The following is a 23870-nucleotide window of genomic DNA, read 5'->3' as shown; positions in this document are numbered from 1 at the left end:
GCACTGAGTATGACTCTTATGCTATTGAAAAAAAAACCAAAGGTAATTATTTAGTACAAAAATACTTACGAATAAAAAATGTTAAATCCCGTTAGGTTATAAGCAGCATCACTAAAGAAGTGCAGCAATGCATAGCCAGATGTAGTAACCACTTCAGGAACAGTTTCATTTCCACGCACTTCAGGGACTATCAGACCACTGGAAAAGAGAAGGACAAAAGTGTTTTTAAGCAATCTTTAGTATATTTAGGAAAAAAACCCAAAAAAGTAAAGAAGGAGTTTGGAATTCTGCTGGTTAACTATATAAACAAGATGACTGATAAATAAATTTTGTAAACTTTTTTTAATAAAAGGTATACAAGGTATATAAAACTTGTTCATGTATCTGCAAGGTAAATCAGGGGTTTCCAGGAAAGTGCCTGTGTGTAAGCATTAACATTCCATTCAATGCTAGCAGTAAGTATCCAAATAATGAATTTCTGCTATTATCTAACCAAAACTGTAACATTTTGGAATGCATTCTAAAACAACTTTACATACATGTTCCCATAATATTAAGATAAGAAAGCAATCTAGTTAACATATTAAAGCCCCTAATGTTACTTTTTTCCCCCAATAACTGAAAGTATCCATACACAACTATGTAGACAGAAAGGTTAGTAAGTACACTCACCTAAATACAGCTATTAAAGGTGCATATATAGAATCTCCATCATATACATACATATGGTCCCAGCTACATTCTGTGGCAAAGTGATTAAATCTTAATCTTAGTATCGCATTTGGGCTGAAAGAAAAAGAACATTGATGTAACACATTTCCAGAATTACTGAAATCAGAAGATCAAGAACTCACAGTAGAATTGATCATGCCAACATAACTTGGTTAAACATTTTGAGTAGTAATTAAATATTTCAAAGTGTTAAAAAACAAAAGTCAGGCAAGCAAATATTTATCTTAGAAAAATTTAAAATAACCTATTCAGTCTACAGCTAATAATTGCTAAAGTTTGTAAGTGGCGTAAATTCACCAGATTTTATCAGTGTTCAGAACCACAACTTTTGCGCAACTAAAATATCTAATCTTAATACACTATATTTACTTTACAATGTCAGGACTATGAACTTCAAAGAATCCTTCAAGATAAAATCACCTACACATCCTCCTTCCAGTATTACACTAATTATTGAAAATAAAAATCTTACAACACATATCTAAAATTGCAACCAATATTAGTCCAAGTGCCTGCCTCCTCCCCTCTGCCAACACCTGGGAAATGTCACTAGATTTTGGCTGAGGTCCAAATGGATCTGTAAACTTTTTGAAAGGGGAATTTTCACATATCACAGAATGACCAGACATACATATATATAGTCCATGAAATCTAATTATTATTTTCTTGTAGTTCTTGCTACTGGCAGGCTTGAGTACAATTTGTCAGTTTGGAAAACATGGGGTTTTGTGACAGATCCTTTGGAGAGAGCTCTTTGTTCATCTGTTAAGACAGAGCATTATACACATATGTGACTTCCTTGTGTGCTGACATTTGGTTGCTTTACTCCTCCCCAGACTGTGCAGCACATTGATTCCTCCAGCTCCCCACTCTGCCATCTCCTGAGAGCACAAAGAGGAGAGGAGGAATGGAGTGGGGAACAGCTTCAAAGCAGAGTTTGCCTGCAGCGTTGAGGTGTGTTTCCACTTCAGTGCGGTGCAGTACAAATATTCCTGAGCTAGCCTGCCTGAGCAAAAAGAGAAGACTAGCTAGGTCAGACACATATTCAGCTACAGCTTGGTCTTCTAGATAGCAAAAATTCAATTTAAATGATTTTGCAAACACTGTCAACTTCACTGCTGCTTTGTTTAAATTACTTCTGCATATCAGCAGTCCAAAGTCACATCAGACACATCATTTCTGAACTGCAGCAGAGCAGATATCTAAGCTAATTGAGATTATGACAACATAGAAATACAGAAGGAGTTAATTTTCTTCTAGAATTGTGAACTAGAGTCAGCAAAATCCTAACCCATATCCTGGGGGGGTGGAATCCTTCTGAAATGTAACCAATTTGTGCCATTAACACTTAGCCAAACTAATTTATGTGTCTCATTATTTCTTCAGGCATGTCTGTGTGTTTCTGTGCTGCATAAACTGGAAAATTAGCAACAGGCATGAGGCATCTAAACTGTAAAACTATTTCAAAACTAAGTACACAAGGAACTGTAGAATACGAAAGAAAACACTTTATAGAAGCACTAATTTTTGAGAAAGACATAACTGAACAAGCATTCTGTACTTGAGGCCATTGCTGATTTATCACTGATATGAGTTAAATCAGATAAGTCAGGTAATGAGTTAAATAAAGGAATTCTGTAACTACTTTTGGATCTTATGTAAAGGTAGTCAAATATGCAACAAATTTATCACAGAGTTTTGAGGGTCAGCAGCACAGGCCAAATACCGATGTCAGCCTAATTTTTGCCAGGAATTTGAATGAAAATGGAATTTGGCCGACTCTAAGCAATCCTGAAAATCCTAATATCTTTTTTTTTTTAAATTCTATATAATACCAAAGCAAAGTATATTATATCCTCATGCAGTCTCTACATCAGTTCTTTTGCTTTCTAGAACACAGAGTACCAAACAGTTCAGAAAATTTAGGCTATGAAAATAGATACTTACTATCCTTCAATTAACCATGTGCATTTAGTTTTATATTTGTAATTTATAGGTCCATCTGTTAAATATCCAGAAGGTTCTGTTAACCTACAAGAGGAAAAACAGGGCTGTAATAAACCAGAGACAACAGAACATGAATCATCGACATGCCAATATAATCTTCCTTGATGGAAAGAAAATTGGGGTGGGGAAAACAGTCAAGTCTCTCTTCATATTTCTCATCACACTATTTGTGTTCATAAAAACTCAAATTCTGATTGTTCTAATAGCATTGATTTGCTTTCTTCCCCCAGGCATTCACTTGTATGTTTTCTAGTTCACTAGCAAATAATTTAAATTATCCTTTACACTAAATGGATCCAAGCCAGTATAAGGGGGGTTTAAGAGCATTTTGGTTTGCTTTACTTATTTGCTTTGCCACTGCCTTACAACTTACTTCTGAAATTAGACAACACCAGCCATACGAAAACTCTCCTAGATCAAGACAAATTAAGATATAAATCTGAATAAGCACATCTGTCAGCCTGCTGCTCCGTTATTCCCAGTCAGTAGCCTGTCTCTGCACAGTGCTCTCCAGTGATTACCCAGAAGTAAATCCCTGCAGATACTCCACACAGCATCACACCACCTTCAATGACTTGCAGCTCAGGGACACTTTCAGTCCACAGCTGTGCCTCTGGGTTCATGTTTTATACCACTCAAAATGTAATGATCTGTGTTTTATTTCCCTTCTTTCCCTCCTCTGCCTCTTTTCCAACCTGAGAAATTCTTGCTTTAATAAATTTTTGTATTCTCCTAGAGCCTGCTGAGATGCAACAGAGATCAGCATATTGTATTCAAGATTCAAGTGAACCATGAATTGTACAACAGCAATATTATTTCCATTTTATTCTCTATGCCCATTTAAGATTTTATTTGCTCTTTCAACAACTACCGTTCTGACATTTGAAACAGAAATATCTGCTGTAACTTTTTTTGAGTGTTAATAGCTCAATATTCATCACATATAGAAATTCCTTTTATGTAGGAAGAGAACCTTTTTCATCCATTCATATTTATTACTTTGTATTAATCTATGCAGTGATAAAACAGCAGATGAAATTCAACAATCTATTAATGTAAAAGCTTTCTGAAAGAGTCTGCTATCCTCAGCACATTGTATCTTCACTAATCCATTCTATTTTCTGCATCCTTCATGATTATGTACAGGCCTTAACACATCTCCAGTGGCGTTACTCCACTGGGGAAACAGACCATCCCACTCCTTAATAACATAACAAATATAAAAACATCCTCAGAAACATTCATTTCTTTCACTATATTGTAGAAAGAAAATGATTAAGAGTAAGTATCACTAAATTAGAAAAGTTTGTTCATCGGTTTTGTGTGCCTTTTTTTTTTTAATAAAAGGCAGTAATACATAATATTCTAATCAAAATCATTTCAGTGCTGTCATATGATCTATATACAGAAGTAAAGTCTTATTTAGCAATCCACAGAACATATATTTTTCTGTAACAAGTATGAAATATTACAAGTACTCATTTGCAGTCATGACCATTGCCTTCTTAGTAATTGTATAGAGCAATGGAGGTGACTTATAAGAGTTGTTTTTATTAGATCAGCCCTTTGGTACAAGTACAAATAATTTCCCTTGTCTCCTAGGATGGTAATTTTTTGATAAGTAATTTCTTTTGGAAGAGTAGATAGACTTTGAAACAGCCATTTCACTTGTTGGAAAAAAAGTAAATTATTTAAATATGAGCACAGCATTGCATTGCAATAATGTTTGTAGAAAATGGTAAGATAAGGGCTTGTTCTATTTAAAATAAATACATAGCAAGACAGATACAAATTACTGTAAGTTTCTTGAGCCAAACCAAGAATTTTTCTGTATTAATTTTCTTTCCAAGTGTTATCAAATACCAAATCCCATAACTCACAAAGATAAGCAGTACCACTTTCGGGTAACCCCTTGCCCAATTAAGGGCAATATTCTCTTTCATACAAAGCCAGGTAGTCACCAGCAGTTTTCCTCTGTAGCTGTCAGTGATTCTGTCAAATAACCACAATCCAGATGAGTCACCCTGACTATGCACTTATGTGTCACAGAGGTGCCTGCATTGCACCCCACTCCTTGCTCACCACTGAGAAAGCCTCAGTGATGAGAGGAAGCCAGAATAATTTGTGTGGCCTGCCCAGGTACCACAGGCTTATCACACCCAGACTCCAACCTCCTAAACAGAGCACACAGGGGAGTAGCTAATGCTGTGTATTGTCATTTGAAATTGCACATCAGCTTTCATAATATTTTTCCTAGTTGGCAGGGTTATAATCAAAGCCTATAAAGAAGGTGCATGCCAAGAGAACATTGCCCATCTCGGTGTACTGTAAAACAGATCTACCAAATAAGAGAAAGACATCAGGATGCTGCACATTTAAAAGCACTCAGAAACACCAGTGACAGATCAGTCATTCACCAAGGTAATGAGTCAGCAATAAATTCCATGAAATATGTGACACTACAGGGTTTCACCTAGCAGACAGACACACCAGAAATGCAAGGGCTAAAGCCAACACAGGGCAACCAAAGGGGTGTCTACATTCATCTGGAATATTACCACTGCTACAAAATAATGGCAAATAAAGAATGTACAGAGGCAACAATTACCACTGCAGAGACTTTATATCAAGACTGATGCATTTCAAGAAAAAAGTACATTCCATTTCAGTCAGAAATTATTGGTCCAAAGTGAAGGAGTAGTCAGATGAAATCCACGCCTGCGATACATAAGACGTCAGAGCAGGTTATTAAAATGGCCCTTCCTGCTGTAATATTTATAGAGCTGTGAAAAACGCAGTCTTTTCATCTCCTGCATCTTCCCATAAAAAATATCACAAAATCTTTTAGAGAGGGGCACTAATTTAAACTAGAAAAGTCATATTTTCTGTCACCAGCAGAACATGAAGATCCACAAAACTACTGGTAGATCGACAGTGGTCTGATTTATAATATTGGTGCTTTAGGAGAAACAAAGCATAAGCTACATTCATAATATTACAAATATTTATTACTAAATAAAGAGTAATAAAAAATTCATTTATGTCTATATTACTTAGTGTCACATTTCTACAGATAATTTTAAGAAATTTTGGATTATTTTGCAATTCCTACTTCAGATGTATCTGAATATACAATATAGAGCATATTTTGCTTCATGGATCCATCTCAATATCAGTACTGGTGTGCAGTCAAGAGCTATTCTCTCCATTGCTGAAAATTTTCCTCCATCTCCTTTTCATCTTTTATGAAAATATGTTTTATTAAAAAGAAATAAAAATCAATAACCGTGTTTCAAAGTAACAAGATTAAGTTCTTCATAAACAGAAGTACTGGCAACCTTTCCAGTTGAGACCTTGTGCCTAACATTTACAGCAGGGAAAGAGACTGCACAGATCTGAGATCAGCTGAATATATTAATAAAGAAGGGGGGAAAAATTCAGACCACCTGACAGCACAAGCCTGAATCAGTGAGAAAGAAATGCAGAAGTGATCAAGAGGCCATTTCTCATACCACAATATTGAGTGACAGACTACAAAGGTTTTCCAGTATTTTTTCAAAGGAATATCTTAAAAACAGTATGTTCTGAAAAACCCACAAAGGCAGATTTTTCTTTTCCAGGCATAAAGCATTGACTAGCACCTTACAGAAATTCAAAGAATTTGCATTTGATTTTCTGAGTTTTTACATTTATTGTATAACTTGCTGCTGGTTGGTTTCTTTTTTTCACATATGAGAAAAGGATATACTGAACATACTGTAGCTCTAATTTTTCTTCAATGACTTATCAAGAGCAATAAATATTCAATACATTCAGGAAATATTTGCATATGCCAATCACACTCCTCTACTTGTTACATACTGATTTGCAGTAATAGAAGTTAAGTTTAGAAACACAAAGGACATTCACAACAACTTCTCACATGCCAAGTAATCACAGGCCTGCTCTTAAATTGGTTTCAGTTTATTCATTGACAAAGTAGCAGTTTATGCTGCAAAGTGAAAACCCCAGTGATTAATTCCTTTCATCCTGAGTCCATCTTTCTAAATTATTTTAAACAAAACCATGCTCCAAAACAATCAAAAAATCCCAGAAAAGAAAAATCAGGATTAGAAGACATAATTTTTTCCCCATGAGGAGATAGCTTGTATTTCAAGAAGCTTAATACTTGTGTTAAAAAAAAAAAAAAAAACCAAAAAAAAAAAAACCAAAATTAACTGGGATATAAACTCTGATTCGTGCAAAACATTAATTTAAGGTTTATTCTGGCAGGTGTTCTGTTTCTGGCAAAGGTTGATGTTCTATAGAACATTTTTGCAGTAGTCCCCCAAACAAGTGAAAGGAATCTGCATAGGAGTAGATGTTGCTTTCAAAGTCTAAACTTATATGGCATCTTATTAATGCAATGCATTTTCACTTACATAAATGAAATCTGTTCCCTTGCTTAGGCTGCACAGCATTATATAAACTCACAGAGCACAGACCAAGACAGGTTGTTTAGAATGGGAGATCTAAATGTGTGAGTCTGAGGGAATCACAAAGGGAACTGAAATGTGGGCACAGGTTTACAAAGACCTGCTAAACAAACCAGATGCAGAAGATAAAAGTATTATTATAATATTAAATGTAATATTTATTCTATTTTAAAATGAAAAAGTACAAATACTGCATCAACTAAAGAATTTTCTTCTATCTCCTCACAAAGTGGAACTTGGCTTTTTTTTTTTAACCAAAATTTGAAACTGCCATTTCAGTTACAACATGCCCTAAGACCTATCCCAATGATACAGAAATTTTTTTCAGTTATTTGTCTAATCAGATTTTAATAATTCCAATGACAGAAGTCTACAACCTTCCTAGGCAATCTATTTTGGCAATGACTTATTATTAGAAAGTATTTCTAAATGTCTAATTCACCTTATTTCTTACTTACACATTTCCTGAACACATACCTGGAAATCAGGTAAAATTCTTACTCTTTCTGCTCATCTTTTACAATCATCTACATTCAGCCTTTTCTTCTTTGAATAAAGCAATTTGATCTAGCAATCCTCATGAGTAATCTTCTAGACTTCCTTCTTCTAGAACTTTTCCAAGTCATCTGCACCTCAAAATGGTACCTACCTCTCCAGCTGTAGTCTGATCAGCACAGCAACCAGAGAATTATTTAATATACATAATGTGGCCTGAATGTTCTCCTGAATGCAAGTAGTAGCAGAACTGCTTTTATGCTGATTTGTGTACAACCAGTAATTCCCCAAGACTGCCAACTTCCTCCACAGGAGGAACTAAATGGTATTACTCTAGTTCACCTTTTTGAGGTTGATCATGCCTGCTCAAGTGTAGAAATTCAAATCCAATTCTGCCCATATCAGGCAGCATTATATGGGATCAATGAAGCTCACATCAGTTGGAAATTGCTACGTGGAAAATATCATTTATAGTCACTTGGTCAGAAGGAAAATCTATTTTTCTTTCTCTGATATAAGCATTTAACTTAAAAGATAGTAACTTCTGGCCACGCTACATAGTGAGGAACCTTATTTAAACAGCAATGAACTCCATAAGAAAAGAAAAAATTGTATTTGTGTATATTTGTGATAAAGTTCTTCAAAAATCTCCTGCATCTTTCATAACAGCTCTTTTTCTATTACTCAACTACATCAACAGCTTCTGAATATTCATATTCATTATCCATTCACCTTACAAAGCACTAAAATAACACCAGCATAAAGGCAGTACTAGCAAAAATACAGTGCACCCATGGTCTCCACTGTGACAGTTGCATTAATTTTGTATACTATAATGCAAGTCATTCAAGCAATTACAACATGGCACCATTTTTTCTGTTGGTTAAAACAAAGCAGTTGCCAGATACCAGCACTGTGAATTAGAGGCACTAAAACAAAGTTTTCTTCCTCCTCATGGTTCTAAATATTAAACCCAAAGAAAAGTACTGATGAATAAAGGGCCTTCTACTTTTCCTTCATGTAAAGAAATTTTCCCCTTTAGATTCCAGTAATAGCACATATCAGAATGATCCATTTCAGGTTTTTTTTGACAAAAATGAGTCACAGAATTATAGATGAATAGAGTCCAAGAGATAAGGTGAATAACGGGCCCAGTAATCTCTCCCACTGCACAACTGATTGGAGTCTTTTCATTTAAAAGCTTGATATAGAAAGGGAGAAACTAATTCTACTGAAAGTATAGCTGCATAGAATGGACCTTGAAAAAAGCCATCCTGACTTTTGTCTTCAGATTTTTCTTCAGATTACATGCACATATAGTCCTTAAAATATGTGAGTATGAGCCATAACTATCTAATAAAACCAATCCAGATGCCGATTGCCTTGAATCTAAGCAAAGAAATACACCATGACCAAGAACTGTGTCACCCCCAAACATTCACAAGTTAACCACAAAAAGTTTTTATGCTACTTAATTTTACACAGATGGATTTACACATAATATTTATGAAAACTTCCTATAAAATTGAGTGGAGTTGAGTCAACCTACAGAGTTCAACAGCAAACCCCACATTTTCTACAGAACCACTACACCAATTAACAGTTCAAATCTTGCCAATATTTTCCAGGTGGCAGTGGTCCTCCATCTCCACTTAGAGATCAGTGCCTTTTAAAAGATACTGCAAATAGCACAATATCCTCCACTGACCTGGAAAAAACTTAGTGAAAAGAAATGAAGTGAAAGAAATGTAGCTTCACCTCTCATACCTGGAATACTACAGACATTTCATATTTCCTATTTTAATATCATGGTTGGACAAAATCATATGAGACAAGCATATATTCTATTAGAAATGCTCAGGCTAGTTCATAGATGTCATCCAAAATTCTGTCTATAAATAGGACTGGCACCATGCTTATAATTAAAAACTGACAGAAAATCAAGTTGGCATTTGATGCAAAACCAAAACTAGCTATATCCCCATATCACTAGCTCATCTAAGTATGGCTGTAAATGCTACTCCAGATATAAAATCCCAAAGGTCAAAAAGCAGTATAAAAATAATTCCTGTTTTGAGCAAGAGGCTGATCACCTACCCAATTCACTGACCAAGCTTTTTGCACTCTATTTCCCGTCATAGTTACTCATTTTCTCAAAAAAAAGAGCAATGTTTGAAATACTTAAAGTTCTGACAATTCAGTCTTGAGTCACAAGAATATTAACAGTAATCCCAAAGGTTTTTCCTGTATGCAGATAGCTACTATTAGAAGCAAATAGAAATTCAAAAAGAATCTGCCAGGAAGCAAGGAGGCACCCCATTGCTCTAACATTTTACAATGTTTGCTTCAGCCAAGAGTTATTTTTATGGCCAAATGTTGCCAAGATAATGAAGAAATTAATTAAAAAAAAAAAAAAAAAAAGAAAAAGAATACATTCCACCAGACTGAAGTGGTCCTATTACTTACTTTTTCCTACCACATTAACACTATTATTATTTCATTTGGAAAGTTCGGTACCTTCATAGATTGTGTTACTTTAAGATCACCCTTATGTTACTTTAAGATCACTCGGAATAACATATCCTTATGTTATTCCTCATGTTGAAAACAAACAAAAATAAGTTATACTTTACATTTCTTTAAGAGCAAGAGATTTTTATTTTCTAGTCTTTATTTTCCACAAGGTGGCCTCCATTTCCAAAAGTGGCTAAGTATGTTCTGGCATTATTCTCTTAACATTTCTATACTCTGTCAGGGTATACTACATCTCATATTCCAGATCACCACTTGTTGGCCCCAATATTGATCCCAGGGAGATCCCACTTGTGACAGGAGCTGTTTACACATGACCAGGCAGACAGCTTCTCACCCACTGCACAGATCCTTGTCTAGATCTGTGCAGTGGGTTTGGATCATATCCAAAGCCTTGGAGAAACTGAGGTAAGACAATGTCTCAGCCCACATCAACAAGCAGGTTACTTTGTCACAAAAAGCAATCAGGTGTGTCAAGCACATTCTGACCTTAGTGAATCTCTGCTGACTTTTCCCACGCAAGTTCTTCTTGCAATAGCCCCCAGGAGAATTCATTTGATTCTAAGTTTCCCAAAAACAAAAGTAAGACTGATGGACCTCTAATATCCGGGACCCTCCTTTCAGCCCTCTTGGTAGATGGAGTTGTCATGAGCTTTCTTCCAGTCTTCTGGAACATCCCCCGATCTCCACAACTTCTCAGAGAGCAGCCTCACAACATGAAGAGCTTTCTGATCAGCCTCGGGTGGATTTTGTCAGGGTCATTGACCAACCCCCATTGATTTATAGGGGTCAAGCTCCTGTAATAGTTCCCACACCAACTTCTTTGCTGACAATGCGTCTGTGTTTGCATCCACCTGGATTTTTGTTCCCAGAGCCTGGGGCTCAGCAATGCCAGCAAAGAGAAGTATGAACTAAGCGCTGAGAACCTCCATCTTTCCACATTGTTGGCGACTAATTCACCTCACCTGTTTAACAAACAGGCAATGTTGTGTTCTGTTTCTGCCTGCTTACATACCTGAAAGACATCTTTCCTGTAGTTTTTGATGCTTCTGGTCAATTTCAATTTAAGCTGAGCTTCTGCTTTCCTGATTGCATCTCTGCACAGCCTGGGAATGCCCTTGTAGTCCTCACCAGGTATTTCTCTGCTTTTCCATCTCTGGTACAGTTCCCATTTCAGCAGACTCAGAAGCTCACAGTTAAGCCAAGGGGGTCTTGTTCCACCTACTTCCATTACATTTAAACAGAATTCAATCCACCCACTTCCATTACATTTAAACAGAATTCAATCTCAGTAGTTTCTACATTAAAGTAAGACTGGCTACAGGTTTTGATCTAATCGCAGGATTAACATGAGTGAAGAATAAAGTTATTTATGAATTTTTAGGCATTTGTGTATAAACTTTAAATATGTGTATGTGTATATTTATATACTGAGCCATATATACATATATGTGTTTTATAAGACTTCTATAATTAATTAAACATGCTACAGTATTTTAAAATGTGGAGCAAAAAGCAAATGGGCAAGGCAGGCTGAGGTACTTGGCAACAAGGTAATGCACTGTGCCAATTTTTCACTGTACATCACCGTAAATCTCATTTTCACTTGTGACCTAGTTCAGGGTTTTAACTTAAGCCTCCTGAGGTAACAGGCAAATGCTCTAAATCCAGTGTGCCACCAACTCCTAAATTTCTCCTTGACTATTTAAATCAAGTTTCTATGTTCACCAAGAGGCACCTATTTCTACCTTTCAATCATTTGAGTGATTAATATTGAACCATCAGTTTTCATGTATATTAAGGACAGAATTCTCATGGCAGGAAACTATCTCATATCAGAAGGCTGCAAGCACCAGCTCTCAACAGATGTATTAGTTTTGAAAATATAAAAACGCAGTAGAATTTGACATAGAGACACATTCCAAAGTCAAAAAGCATCACTTTCTCTTAGCATCCCATCCTAAGACTATTCAAGACTTTTTAAAATCCACATATATATATACATAAATATATATATTTAAAAAAAAAAATCAAACCAGCAACTCCTCCTTCCTATCATCCCTTTCCCATCACATACAGTCTCATAAGCCTTATAAGAGGTTCCCAGTCCCTGAACACAACCTCAGTACAAATGTTGAGATAAGAAGAGATAACAGTTCTTTTAAAAACCTAAGTGATTAATAAATTAAAAGGGCTGGTCACTGAGTAAATTTCAAGTACTGTCTTTCAGATAGTTATATAGATAATCACTTCCAACTTCTCTGACTAGCAATTATCAGGACATGACACTTTTGCCTTAAATATAAAGCACATCCCTCTGTTTGCTGTAAAGAAATGGAATAATGGCATTCATGTCTCTAGGGTATTACAAAGCATTTTTGTTTGGGGATATGAAAGATTCTTACTAGTCATAAAATAGCATAATTTCAGACTACATTTTACACATGTGGCAGGTGTCATTTCACTCATATTTTATGCTTGACTTTATAATTTATGGGTATGTCACAACACTGTTAGCAAATTCCAACACTCCATCTACAAGTGGATGAAGAGGTATAAGAAAGAGAGACTATGATATTTTTAGTTTTAACTATGACAGTTCCAAGTTTCCCAGAAGCAATCATTTCATATATTGGTAGAGGGCTTTGGGGGTGTTTCTGTTTGTATGGGTGAGTTTTTTTGGTTTTGGGGTTTCTGGGGGGCAGTGAGAGAATATTTCTGGCCTGCAATTTATTCTGTATTTAAATGCAAAAGCAGAATGAAATAGATACCGATGTTTTAAATGACAAACAAAAGCTTTTAGCAATTTTAGCAAAATATAAGAACAGGGAAACAGAACACACGAAAATTTTTTGTTTCCTTGTTGCTAGTATTAAACTGTTAATGTTGCAGGAATTTATCTTTGAAGACATCTTCTTTACAAGAGAAATTATTTTTGCATTGATAAGCATAGAATCAGTTTTGATCATCTAACATTGATATGATGGAATCTTTAGAGCTATATGCCAAGGGAGCACGAGCAGCACACCCTCCATGGGCCATGCTGGGGACAAGCCTTCCCAGCTCTTGGCAACTGCAGACAGATAAAGAAGCATTCAAACAGGTACTTCTATTTAATATGCCAGTTTACAAACATGACATCAAGTATTCCTGCCAGCATTTCACTGCTTCAACTATAATTTAGTTGGTTTTTTGGAATGTATCAAATCAGATATCTAAATGGCTCTAGTCACCTAACTCAATAAGCCATCCATCAGTCAATGTAAAGTTAATTTCCTGGCAATGGTGGAATTCTTACAAAAAGCCCTTTGAAAGATACAACAAATATAGAGTAATTATTGCTTTACTTGATCAGCTTAAACAAAACTGGAAAACAGCTAATTCAGTTCCCATATACAAGAGACAGACATCTGAAAGGATATTACTCAGCTGAAGGAAGATTATTATTGCAAGGATGCCAATTGAAACTAATCCTGTTTAAAAATAAAATTTACTTTCTTTGCCTACATGACCTTATCTGCTCTACTGGACAGTTCCATGAGTACCTTTCCAGTCCACTATTCCAAATAACAGGCATACCTATTATTAGCAGAACCACAACATTAGCAGAATCTTCTATATCATCAATAATTCAATCATAAATATTTTCTCTTGTTTGTTTTTAATTGTGAACAAAGATTATTTATTTTTAAATGTTTTGGATGCTTGGTTTTGCTTTTCAGAAAGTTTAACTACTGGTAAAAATAAGTGAGTCAATATGAAAACTAATAAAACCAAATCTCATTCTAAATCCTAGAAAACCACACAAACTGCAATAAATTCTTAATATTTATTGGAAAACACTCATCAAATATTCCTTGAAAGACTCTGTTATTGACATGGTCTGAAAACAGTATCTGTCAAGAATTCGAAACTTGTTTAGAATCCAGATCAAATGAAACCTCTCGCAATAACAGAAGTCTCAGTACTACTTTTATTCAGTTCTCAACTTGTGGATTTTGAATTTGGCATTTGTGGACTAGATTTGTGCTATGATTTCAGATAACATATAGCTCTAAAGATTCCATCATATCATTGTTAGATGATCAAAACTGATTCTTTGCTTATCAATGCAAAAATATTTTCTCTTGTAAAGAAGATGTCTTCAAAGATAAATTCCTGCAACATTAACAGTTTAATACTAGCAACAAGGAAACAAAAAAGGAAACAAATTTCCTTAAACTTTCTGTTGACAGTAAAACCTTTCAACACTGTTGCAGTACATAAATAGTATTCTTTCAACACATGACTATTTCTACACCAAGGTCGTGCCAGAATTAAAGATGATAGAAATCAAAACAAGAGCAAGTGAAGTTATGGACAAAAGAACAGTCCCTGTTCCAGGAAAAATATGCATTACTTAAGACCACAGCTGAACCTCAGTTTTTAACAGAGTTTCTGGTTGTTGCTACTCTTTTGTTAGATCTTATCCTGCATAAGCATCTGTCCAGAGATGCTTAAAAAGAGATTAAGAACTGAAGGAGGAGGGGGTAAGCTTCAAGTGCAGAAAGGCTAATATTCTGGTACATGCAGCTGTAAAATGAAACAGGACATAATTCTAGGTACATCTCTAAACCTTCACCCACAATCAAAATAAACTTTTTTTTGGGCCTTTGATTAGTCACCAGAAGGTGCTCTTAAATCATTAATCTGAACTTCAATTTTATACCATCTCAAACTAGACAATTAGGAAGCTTCAGTCATGGCTTTAAGAGAAAAAGGTTTAAGATTTATGATTTATAAATATACCGATTGTGATAAATCATTTAGGGGAAGAATTGAAAGGGAAAAACATGTTCATCAAAACATGTGGTACCTTAGTTTCAGTGATTATATAAATTAAGCCAAATAAAAGACATAAAGTACATGCTTGTGAAAAGAGTTTTACTTTGATCTGTGAATTGCCTCATATTTGTCAGCTGTTCATAAAATCCACACCTGCATTTATACTTTACCATATGTATTCCCTCCAAAAGCAGGTGCCAGATAGAGATCAGGCTGTATGAAACACCAACAGGCACAGAGGCAGATCAAGGCACAATCTTGTACAGTTTATTTTGCACCATCTCTACCTCCCAGCTAAGCAAAAATGAAGCAGAGCCCCTTTTCCCCTGAGTTTTCTGTCCAGAATGGAAACCAGGCACAAGCTGTGAAGTGAACACACTGAGCTGGCCAGCACAGCAGAGGCTGCACCCTCCCATCAATGAGCACTCACCAGCCTGGGGAGCCTGGAGTCACATCTGCAGTGACAATCACCAGGATCCAGCTCCTGACCAACAATGACTCCAGTTCAGGGTGATTTTTGTCTCACCTTCCCACCCTCAAATATCTAGCTTAATAAAATAGCTACTTTTTAAACACCAACTCTAGAAGCTATCTGAATATACAAGACTGAGATGGCTTCTTCAGCCTGAGACTGGGAATTGCCAGCCTAACATCAGCTTTTGCATTTAGTTAGAAAATAAGCTAAATCTTTGCTTACAAAATCACAAGGAATACAATTTTTTATCCCTTTACATTTTAAAATGCTTTTTCTTGAATAAGCCTAAGGATCTGAGGTTCCAATTCATAGAAGTTCTTATGCTGCAAATCCATTTACTAAAGAAAGGATTATAGAGCACATGTATATAATTTTACATATGATATTTTAGGGAATTTAAACTGACAGGGCTGCTTTAAAAAGCTTTCAGTTGATAACTGAGCTTTAAGGAAGTATTTACTCATATATCTTGAATATCAATACATGCCCTGCACTATCACAAAAACTTTAAAGGATCTAAAAATTTTACTAAAAACAGACACAGTCCTTGTCTAGGTTGCTTTGGTGTAAATCTGCAAGAGTTGCCTGTTGTATATAACAGGGATATAGGACTGGGGATTACAGGCAAGACAGGGCAAAGCCCAGCTTCAGAATCCTTTTGGAAGGCTTTCAAACTTTTAAGCTGTGGTTCCACATATTCTCATTACTGTTTTTACCACTCATTAGAGAAGAGTGGTATAAATACAAAACTAACTTAGAACATGCCAGGAGAATGAAGAAGGATCCTCCAGGTCACAATTGGGGAAACTTGAGAAAATTAAGCTGCATGACTTGTCCCTTAAGTAGGTAGCTAAATTGCAAATAAATATATTTAAGAGAAAAAGCATCAATCCCCAGGAGTGAATTTAAGCTACCAAGCAGACAATACACACCTGGGAAGGGGAGGAAGCATGTCTTTGGTTGGTAAGCTTTCCAAGTAATTTTTATAGGTTAGACCTTGACCATATTTCTTTTTCTTTTTTTTTTTTTTTTTTTTTTAATTATGCATAGCCATTCAGATCTGTGCATTCTTATTTTGCACAGCCATTCAGATCTGTGCTACTCATCTGTTTCTGGATTTCTGCAGCATCACACTGCATAAAAGATTGATACATTTGCTGCATATACTAGATCAGGCAACATCCCAAATGAGGTCAGAGACATCCACCTGCTTCAGAACAGGAAAGAATCCTCTCTAATGTCTTGACACGAGCAAATACTGGGACATATGAGTAAGTCATATGGAAGCTCTGAGTAGCCACCTGCTATTCCATAAGAAAATAGGATGGCTACATATTGTTAGGTCTAAGGTTACCTTGTATAAGTGTCTGCATAGAAAGAATTTAACAGTTTTAAGCAGTCCCTGGTGATAGACCAGACCAGAAGGCACAGCTATGTCTCTTATGAATAAGGTTGAATAGAGTTGTATTCCACTCATTGATTTAAAAATAAAACTTTTAAATGAATTGAGTCATTTGGTGAGGTATGGCAATCACTCATCAGGGAGCCCTCCCCTCAGCATTCACCACAAAGGATGCCTATTGAAGGCTTTTTTTACAAAGAATATCTGAATTACTCCATTTTCCCATGTCTATATGCAGATTTTTGCCTCTTGAACTGTGCACTCATATGACAATTTAAAAAAAAAAAATTTTAGCCTTAAAAGTGCAAGATTTGGATTAATTTACAGGGAAACCAGTATACTAAGACTCCATCTTAATGACATCTAAGAGAGTTGCAAGAAATGTTAAATACCCTAATGAATTATTGAACATTTAGGGTCCTAAAACGTTTCAAAAATGTTTATCTTAGGAGGTAAATGAACAAGATTATTTATTTAAATAAAACAGGCTGAGTTACAAGAATGTATCTTAAAATCAGCAGCAAGAGACAAGTTTGCAGACAAGCAATCAAGTTGAGAATGACAGCTAAAAAGGATAAAGAGCAGCTGTTTCAAAGTTATCCTACTCCTTAGTAAGGAAAATTGATCAACTAGACATTGGAGGAGCAGTTATAGTTGAGAGTCCCAAGTTAAGAAAGACCAGTACCATGAAATCAAGAGAGAAAAAACATTCAAGGAAACACACAACAATGAAAGCAGAATAACAAAACGAAAAACCACCCTGAAGACTTCTTTTCAAAGAGCAACATCAAAGACAGATCAAACAAAATGTACATCTTATTAGAAGATGAATGCTATCATTTAGGTTAACACTGAATGTCCCAGTTGCAACATTATTGCACAAAGGCCAACAAGTTCCCATCTCCAAAATCTGCAGGAATCAACATGGAAAGAGGTGCCAAATACAGCATCTAGTACCTGTTGACTCACACAACCATATGTCTGCATTTGCTTTTCTCATCTCAAAACCAAAACCTTCCCAAAAAATATTAAAGACTAAAATAATTATAAATTGAACTAAACAGTATAATGAGGTTATAGAAATCTTCAAGTATTGCCTGGTTGGGGATGTGACAAGCACATTATGTCACAGATCACCTACAGGCTGCAAAGCTTTGCAGGTGCTGTTGACCCCAAGCTAATATGGCAATATTTAACCATTCTTTACCACTGGTATTTCCAACAGGGAATTCTGCATGGGAAGTACGTTACAAACAAAACAAACAAACAAAAAATATATAATCAGACAAGCGGGCCCCAAAAGGATCCAGAAAGTGAAGTCACTCTGCTTAATTAAAGCAATGTGGTACAGTCGGCCCAGCCCTCTCATCTCAGGAAAAAGATGAACATTCCTGCTAATACTTCAATAAATTGATCATGGAGCGATACTTGATCTAGAGACTTGATGAGAACTAATCCAGCTGTTTTCAGATCGGGCTCTATTCCAAAAGTTGTCAAGGCTCAAAATTTCCAGTTCCCAGTGGATGCCCAGCTGCTGTACTTATTTCACACTTAGCAGGAACAGCTCTTCCCTGGCTCAAGCACCCAGCAGAAGCAGTCAACTTTCTCAAGGAGACAAACAATATAACAACATAATTTCCTAGTCTTCTCTGTATTATTTGGGGGTCTCCCTTCTAGAATGAGCTAAAGCTATCAGAATGACAGACACGTTAGGACTCATAGAGACATTGCTGCTGAACCAAACATACGAGTCACCATCATCATCCCGAATGCTGCCTGCCATGCACAGCTCTAAGCTACACATGACTTAGTCCCACAAAAACAAAAAAAAAATAGGCACAAAATACTACTAACCCACTAATTTTAACATCACAGTCAATAAGCATGCAAAATACATGAACAACAAATTCTAAAAACCCTCCAAAACTGATTTAATTTCTCTTTACAAGTGTGGATGAAGGGTTCTTTTTGCAGTAATGGTGTATCTCTTTGCTTTTGACAAGAAATCAAGACTGTTACCAACAGAAAAACACAAAAGTGATAAGACTGTGTTTCAGTTGTGCAATGATTTTAAAGCTTCCATTTTATTTGGGTTACAGAGCATATTGTTTTGTTCGGTTTTTTTAATTACTTGTGAGTAAACACAAGAACCTCTCTTGAATAACCTTTCAATTTATCATACAAAAAGCCCGAGGTATGGAAGGATTATGCAAGTTTATTTTTGTTTCACTCATACATTTTCAAGAGGGGGATGCCCATGAAAACCAGGTACCTGTGAGCAGTACTGTTGGATACATACAGGATTTAATACCTTCTCCTGTATTAACACTACTGGTGCTCAGGGGGGAATTTGCTGAAAATCCTCTAATTCATAATAAATCTTTTCTCCACCATACAATTTCAGGAAAAATACTTATTTTGACACCATATCAACCAGAGATGCTAAATCTCTAAAGATGTACCAAGTGTGTTAAGTATTTAACAATAAGACCATTACTGAAACATAGAAAAGCACCAAAACTTTTCATACTGGGCAAATTAAATAATTACTCTGAGTACCAAGAGTAACTAATTAGCACATCTTAACCCAGGATGTATGATCCTAAAGTCTTAGATATTTCCATTTAAATTTTTCATCAGTGACTACTTTTTTACTGCAGGGAGAAGAGAACAGAGAGGGTAGAAAACTATTCTATACATGCATTATGTACTGGTATCAATTTGTATATCCATATGGACATAACAGAAAAATCAAAGCAGCTGTACATACTCATTATCATTCCAGATGTAATTTGAGATAGAGATCAGTCACTGATTAAATTGTTACCTTTAATAACTAGACAAGCACAGAAATAATTCATATTTACAAACTACTCTGTAAAATACATGCCATGGGACTGTAAACTTGCTAGAAGTAGATATTATTTCATTGTTACTGCCAGTTAGAATGTGCTGAGTTACAGTCAATATTCACATAAACTGAAGGATTTCATAGTTTCATTTATGCAATTAATAATTAAGATAATTGATAGAAGGTAAATAGGGAATATGGAACATGTCCATTCTAGTAGTATTCAGCAGAATTAGGATTATTTTCTACGTAGTGGAAATTTATGAAGAAATGGGGATGAATCTTCTGCTCTTTACCTTAAAGCATGAAAGTTACTTTGAGCTCGAAATTCAAGTCAGAATTAAAATACTGCCCAACATCCAAGTGAGGTTAAAATGACCAAGAATTCTAGACAAGTCTTAAATTACTCAATATTTAATTACATCTTATAAAACAAACTGAGTTAATGTGAATATAATATGTAAGTTCATCAGCTTTACCTACTCTTCTAATTCCACTTTGGCTTTGTAAGAAATATATACATGACAAGGCAATCAACCATAAAACCAAAACATCTGACCTGTAATATATAGCATTCATTGCACTAGAGCAACAAGTTCCAGTTCAATTTTTTTTTTTTTTAAATAGTGTTTTCAGCTAAGGAAATTTGTTAGATCATGTGCTTGTATGAGTACATATTTATATGGCTACAAACTTGGCCAACAAATGGCAAAAACATCAGGAAGAATGAGGCAACAGAAATAGCAGATCGCACAAAACAAAGAAAATGTTCAGTGATTTTGACTCAAGATGATGATGTAAAGCATTACCTTGCAAAAGCAAGACATCTCATGGAACAAAGTGTCTTGAGTTGGATAATATCACATTTTTAGTAGGAAAAAATTCAAAGAACTTATTGTTCTACCAGAACAGAGACAAGAATCTCTACACAAGAGCCCTAGGAAACAAAAGAACCAATACATTAACTTACAAGTTAAGCAGCAGGCACTTTATTATATCTATTAAATTACAGCATTTGTCATATTCTAGCAAATATTGTACCTAAATTTAATGCAAAAAAGGAGAAAATTAATAGAACCTATTAGTCTAGCTTTTCATTATTCTATATTCAGTTTAATCTAAAAATATTAATGTGAGGGGAAAGAAGAATAAAATGCATCATAAATTTATTAATATCACACACTATCTTTGATAAAGCAACTGTAAAGAAAATTACCATTATAAGAGGGCTCTATAATAAGCTGTGCAATTAAAGTTCAAAACCAAGTTAATATGAGAACCATAATGGAAGTAACAAGTTGGATTGAAATAGGACCAACAGGTTGTGCAGAAGAAAAAAATTTAACCCTATATGGGAATTAATACTGGATAACAAAGGCAGTCAAAAACTGGCCTTAAAAATACACCTAACAATGATGGCACAAATGTGCTAGTGCAATTTATTGATGGCATGAAATTGTCCATATTATTAGAGATTATTATATCCCATGCAGAGAACTAGGTGATGGTAATGCTACTCTAAGAACAGAGCAATTTTAGTAATTTAGTCTGGAACATCCTGTAGCTTAGAAGTGAGGGAAATAGTTTTAACTAGTCCATTGGAGAAGGGAGATAATTAGAATAGCTACAGAATGACTATGCCACCAATGGAACACTTCCAGAAAAAGAAAAATGATCCTACAGTGTGGGATTTCCAGAGATCAGGCAGTGATCCAGATGTGGGATTTCCAGAAGCAAGCAGGCAGAAACAGTATCACAGCACAGGAGCCAGGCAAAGCCATACCCAGGAAACAGAAGAGGAAAGATTAAACTGGAACAGAGAATGCTATTTGAATGATTAGAAGAAATAAGAGCCTAGCAAGAAGATACTTGCTTATCCCAGCATAATGAAATCTGAGGCAAAAATATGACTTGGTACAGAAAAAGAGGACAAAAAGAAAAGCAAATGGGGAGAAAACAGCTCTTCTGGCTAAGTGGCTGTGCACACAAAAATGTATAAAGGAGACTGCATGAATAAATTCAGAGGACAGTCCAAATTCAGACAGTGAAAAATCACAGTACCAAAGAGGCTGGAAAACACTTTTGAGATCATCGAGTCCAACCTGTGACAAACACCACCGTGTCAACCGGACCACGGCACTGAGGGCCCCACCTTTAACACCTCCAGGGACACGACTCCATCACCTCCCTGGGCAGCCCATTTCCATGCCCAAATGTGAGATTCAAGAAGCCTGAATGCCTTTATAGCATTTTTCATTACCCACTAGTGCCATTTCTCGGCACAGAGTTTGGGAGTATGGCATAAAGACTTCAATAAATATTCTTTAAATCATGCATACAAAGGCATGCTTCCAAGAGATACCTGCTGAAGTTTCAAACTGTTCTGCCAGAGGTGATTGCAGGGGGTTGTGCTGGTGTTTTGTCCTTTATTTTTTTTCAAACATAAAACATCCCCTCATACAAAAATGTCCTTGAGTATAATGATGGGGAACCACATGTTTGCCACATACAGGTAGCCAAGAATTTCTCTGAACACAGTAATTAAAAAATTGAAGCATTATATGATGTTTTCACACAGTTCCTAGACCAACAACTGGTGCATTTGCCTCTCAAATAGTGTGCATGGATTAGGGTAGTAATCCTTCAAAGGCTGGGTAACAGAGAAGGAAAAAATAGTGATGAATCCTCTACAGAGATGTCAGCAGCCAGTAATTTCAATCCCGCTGTCTGGTAACATCAGACAGAAATCTGGAGGGAAATGAATATGATGGTAACTTACAGACTGAAGTAGGGTAAAAGCATTATTTAAGCCTAAATTTGAAATCAAAATGCTCAGTAGCTATTCTTCACATGAACCTGAATTTTTTTCCGAACTGCAGCTTGTGAGCTCCTCAGCAGCCTCACTCCCAGGCATCCATAAAAGGCTGTAATTGCTTGGATGAAGGTGGATGTCACGTCTCCACAGACATATGAATCTACCTAGCTAACTCCTCAGAGATCCTGATAGGCAATCTGGGAGCACAGCTCACAGGAATGCTCTGGCAGTGATTTTATATTAAAATATGAGCCCATAAGGAGAAAATGAAACTCTTCCTCCTCCTCATTCCCACTGTCATTCAGCTGTACAGTGATTAGAGGCACTAGCCCCACATAAGGGATGGTTTGCAGTAATCCTGTAGCTGCTTCAAGTCAAAGAACCACCAGCATAGAGCCTCTACTTACATGCAGACTCTGGATAATTCTGTTTTCAAGTATACTTTTATATACATAGATACAGAAGTAGATACATACACTTACATGTATCTACAGGCCTATCTGGTTCAGAAAAAAAATTATTTTTACATGCAAGACTTCACCTTTAACTCCTACAAATCCCTGCTGCTTTATAAGCATGCCTTTTTAATTAATCCCAACTTGCCCGCCTTCTTAATTAATCCCAATTTGCCAGAATGCTGAGGAGGCAGGCAAGTCCTTAGAAAATAATCAAAGCACTTGAAAAGGATGAAAAAAGAAAAAAAAAAAAAAAACAAAAAAAATTATAATACTGCAGGAACATCATCAGGAAATTTCATGTTAAACCAAAAAAATTCATAAGTTGAGACAAATACTCATATCAACTTTAAAAACTCACATTGAGATAACAGGACATTACAGTACTCTAGAAATTACAGCTATAAATGAACAGACCAGGGGAGTCAATTTTCATTTATCTAACAAGAAATGCAACAATTATTGCTATATGCAATTTCTAATGCAAGGCCAAATAAAGTCCTAGGGAGGCTGAATCATAATAGAAATAATAAAAGAAACTTAAAACGTTTATGCTCATTCAAATTTCACAGCTCCCGTATTTAATGTTGACCTTCAGTGTTTTCAATTTTCTTTTTCTTTTTTTATTTTGTTAATTAGAACTCCCTGCCTCCCTGCTCCCTCCTTCATAAGGCCCAGACCTCTTTACCCCATTGTTCAGGGTTGTAATGTTTTAGCAGTTTCAGACAACTGCAACATTCATCTAGAGAAGAAAAAAAATATTAAAATTAAATTACCAGAACTTTCATGATAACTGGAGCATTGTAA

The 23870-nt window shown here is 35.7% G+C and overlaps 1 protein-coding gene across 5 annotated transcripts in view; it reads right to left on the bottom strand.

Annotated features, from left to right (window-relative positions):
• Positions 1-23870, bottom strand: part of ATRNL1 (attractin like 1) — a 427695-nt gene that overhangs the window by 387115 nt on the left and 16710 nt on the right. For all 5 annotated transcript variants that reach the window (XM_030276507.4, XM_002186719.7, XM_030276506.4 and 2 more), the window contains exons 2-4: positions 2680-2763; positions 673-786; positions 70-198 (exon numbers count right to left, since the gene is read on the bottom strand). In XM_030276507.4, the coding sequence (XP_030132367.4) occupies positions 70-198; positions 673-786; positions 2680-2763 (327 nt within the window). The remainder of the gene's footprint in view (positions 1-69; positions 199-672; positions 787-2679; positions 2764-23870) is intronic.

The sequence above is a fragment of the Taeniopygia guttata genome, chromosome 6, assembly GCF_048771995.1.
Source record: "Taeniopygia guttata chromosome 6, bTaeGut7.mat, whole genome shotgun sequence".
NCBI lineage: Eukaryota > Metazoa > Chordata > Aves > Passeriformes > Estrildidae > Taeniopygia > Taeniopygia guttata.
The sequence above is the reverse complement of the archived record's forward strand: the minus strand, read 5'-3'. Positions and strand labels throughout refer to the sequence as shown.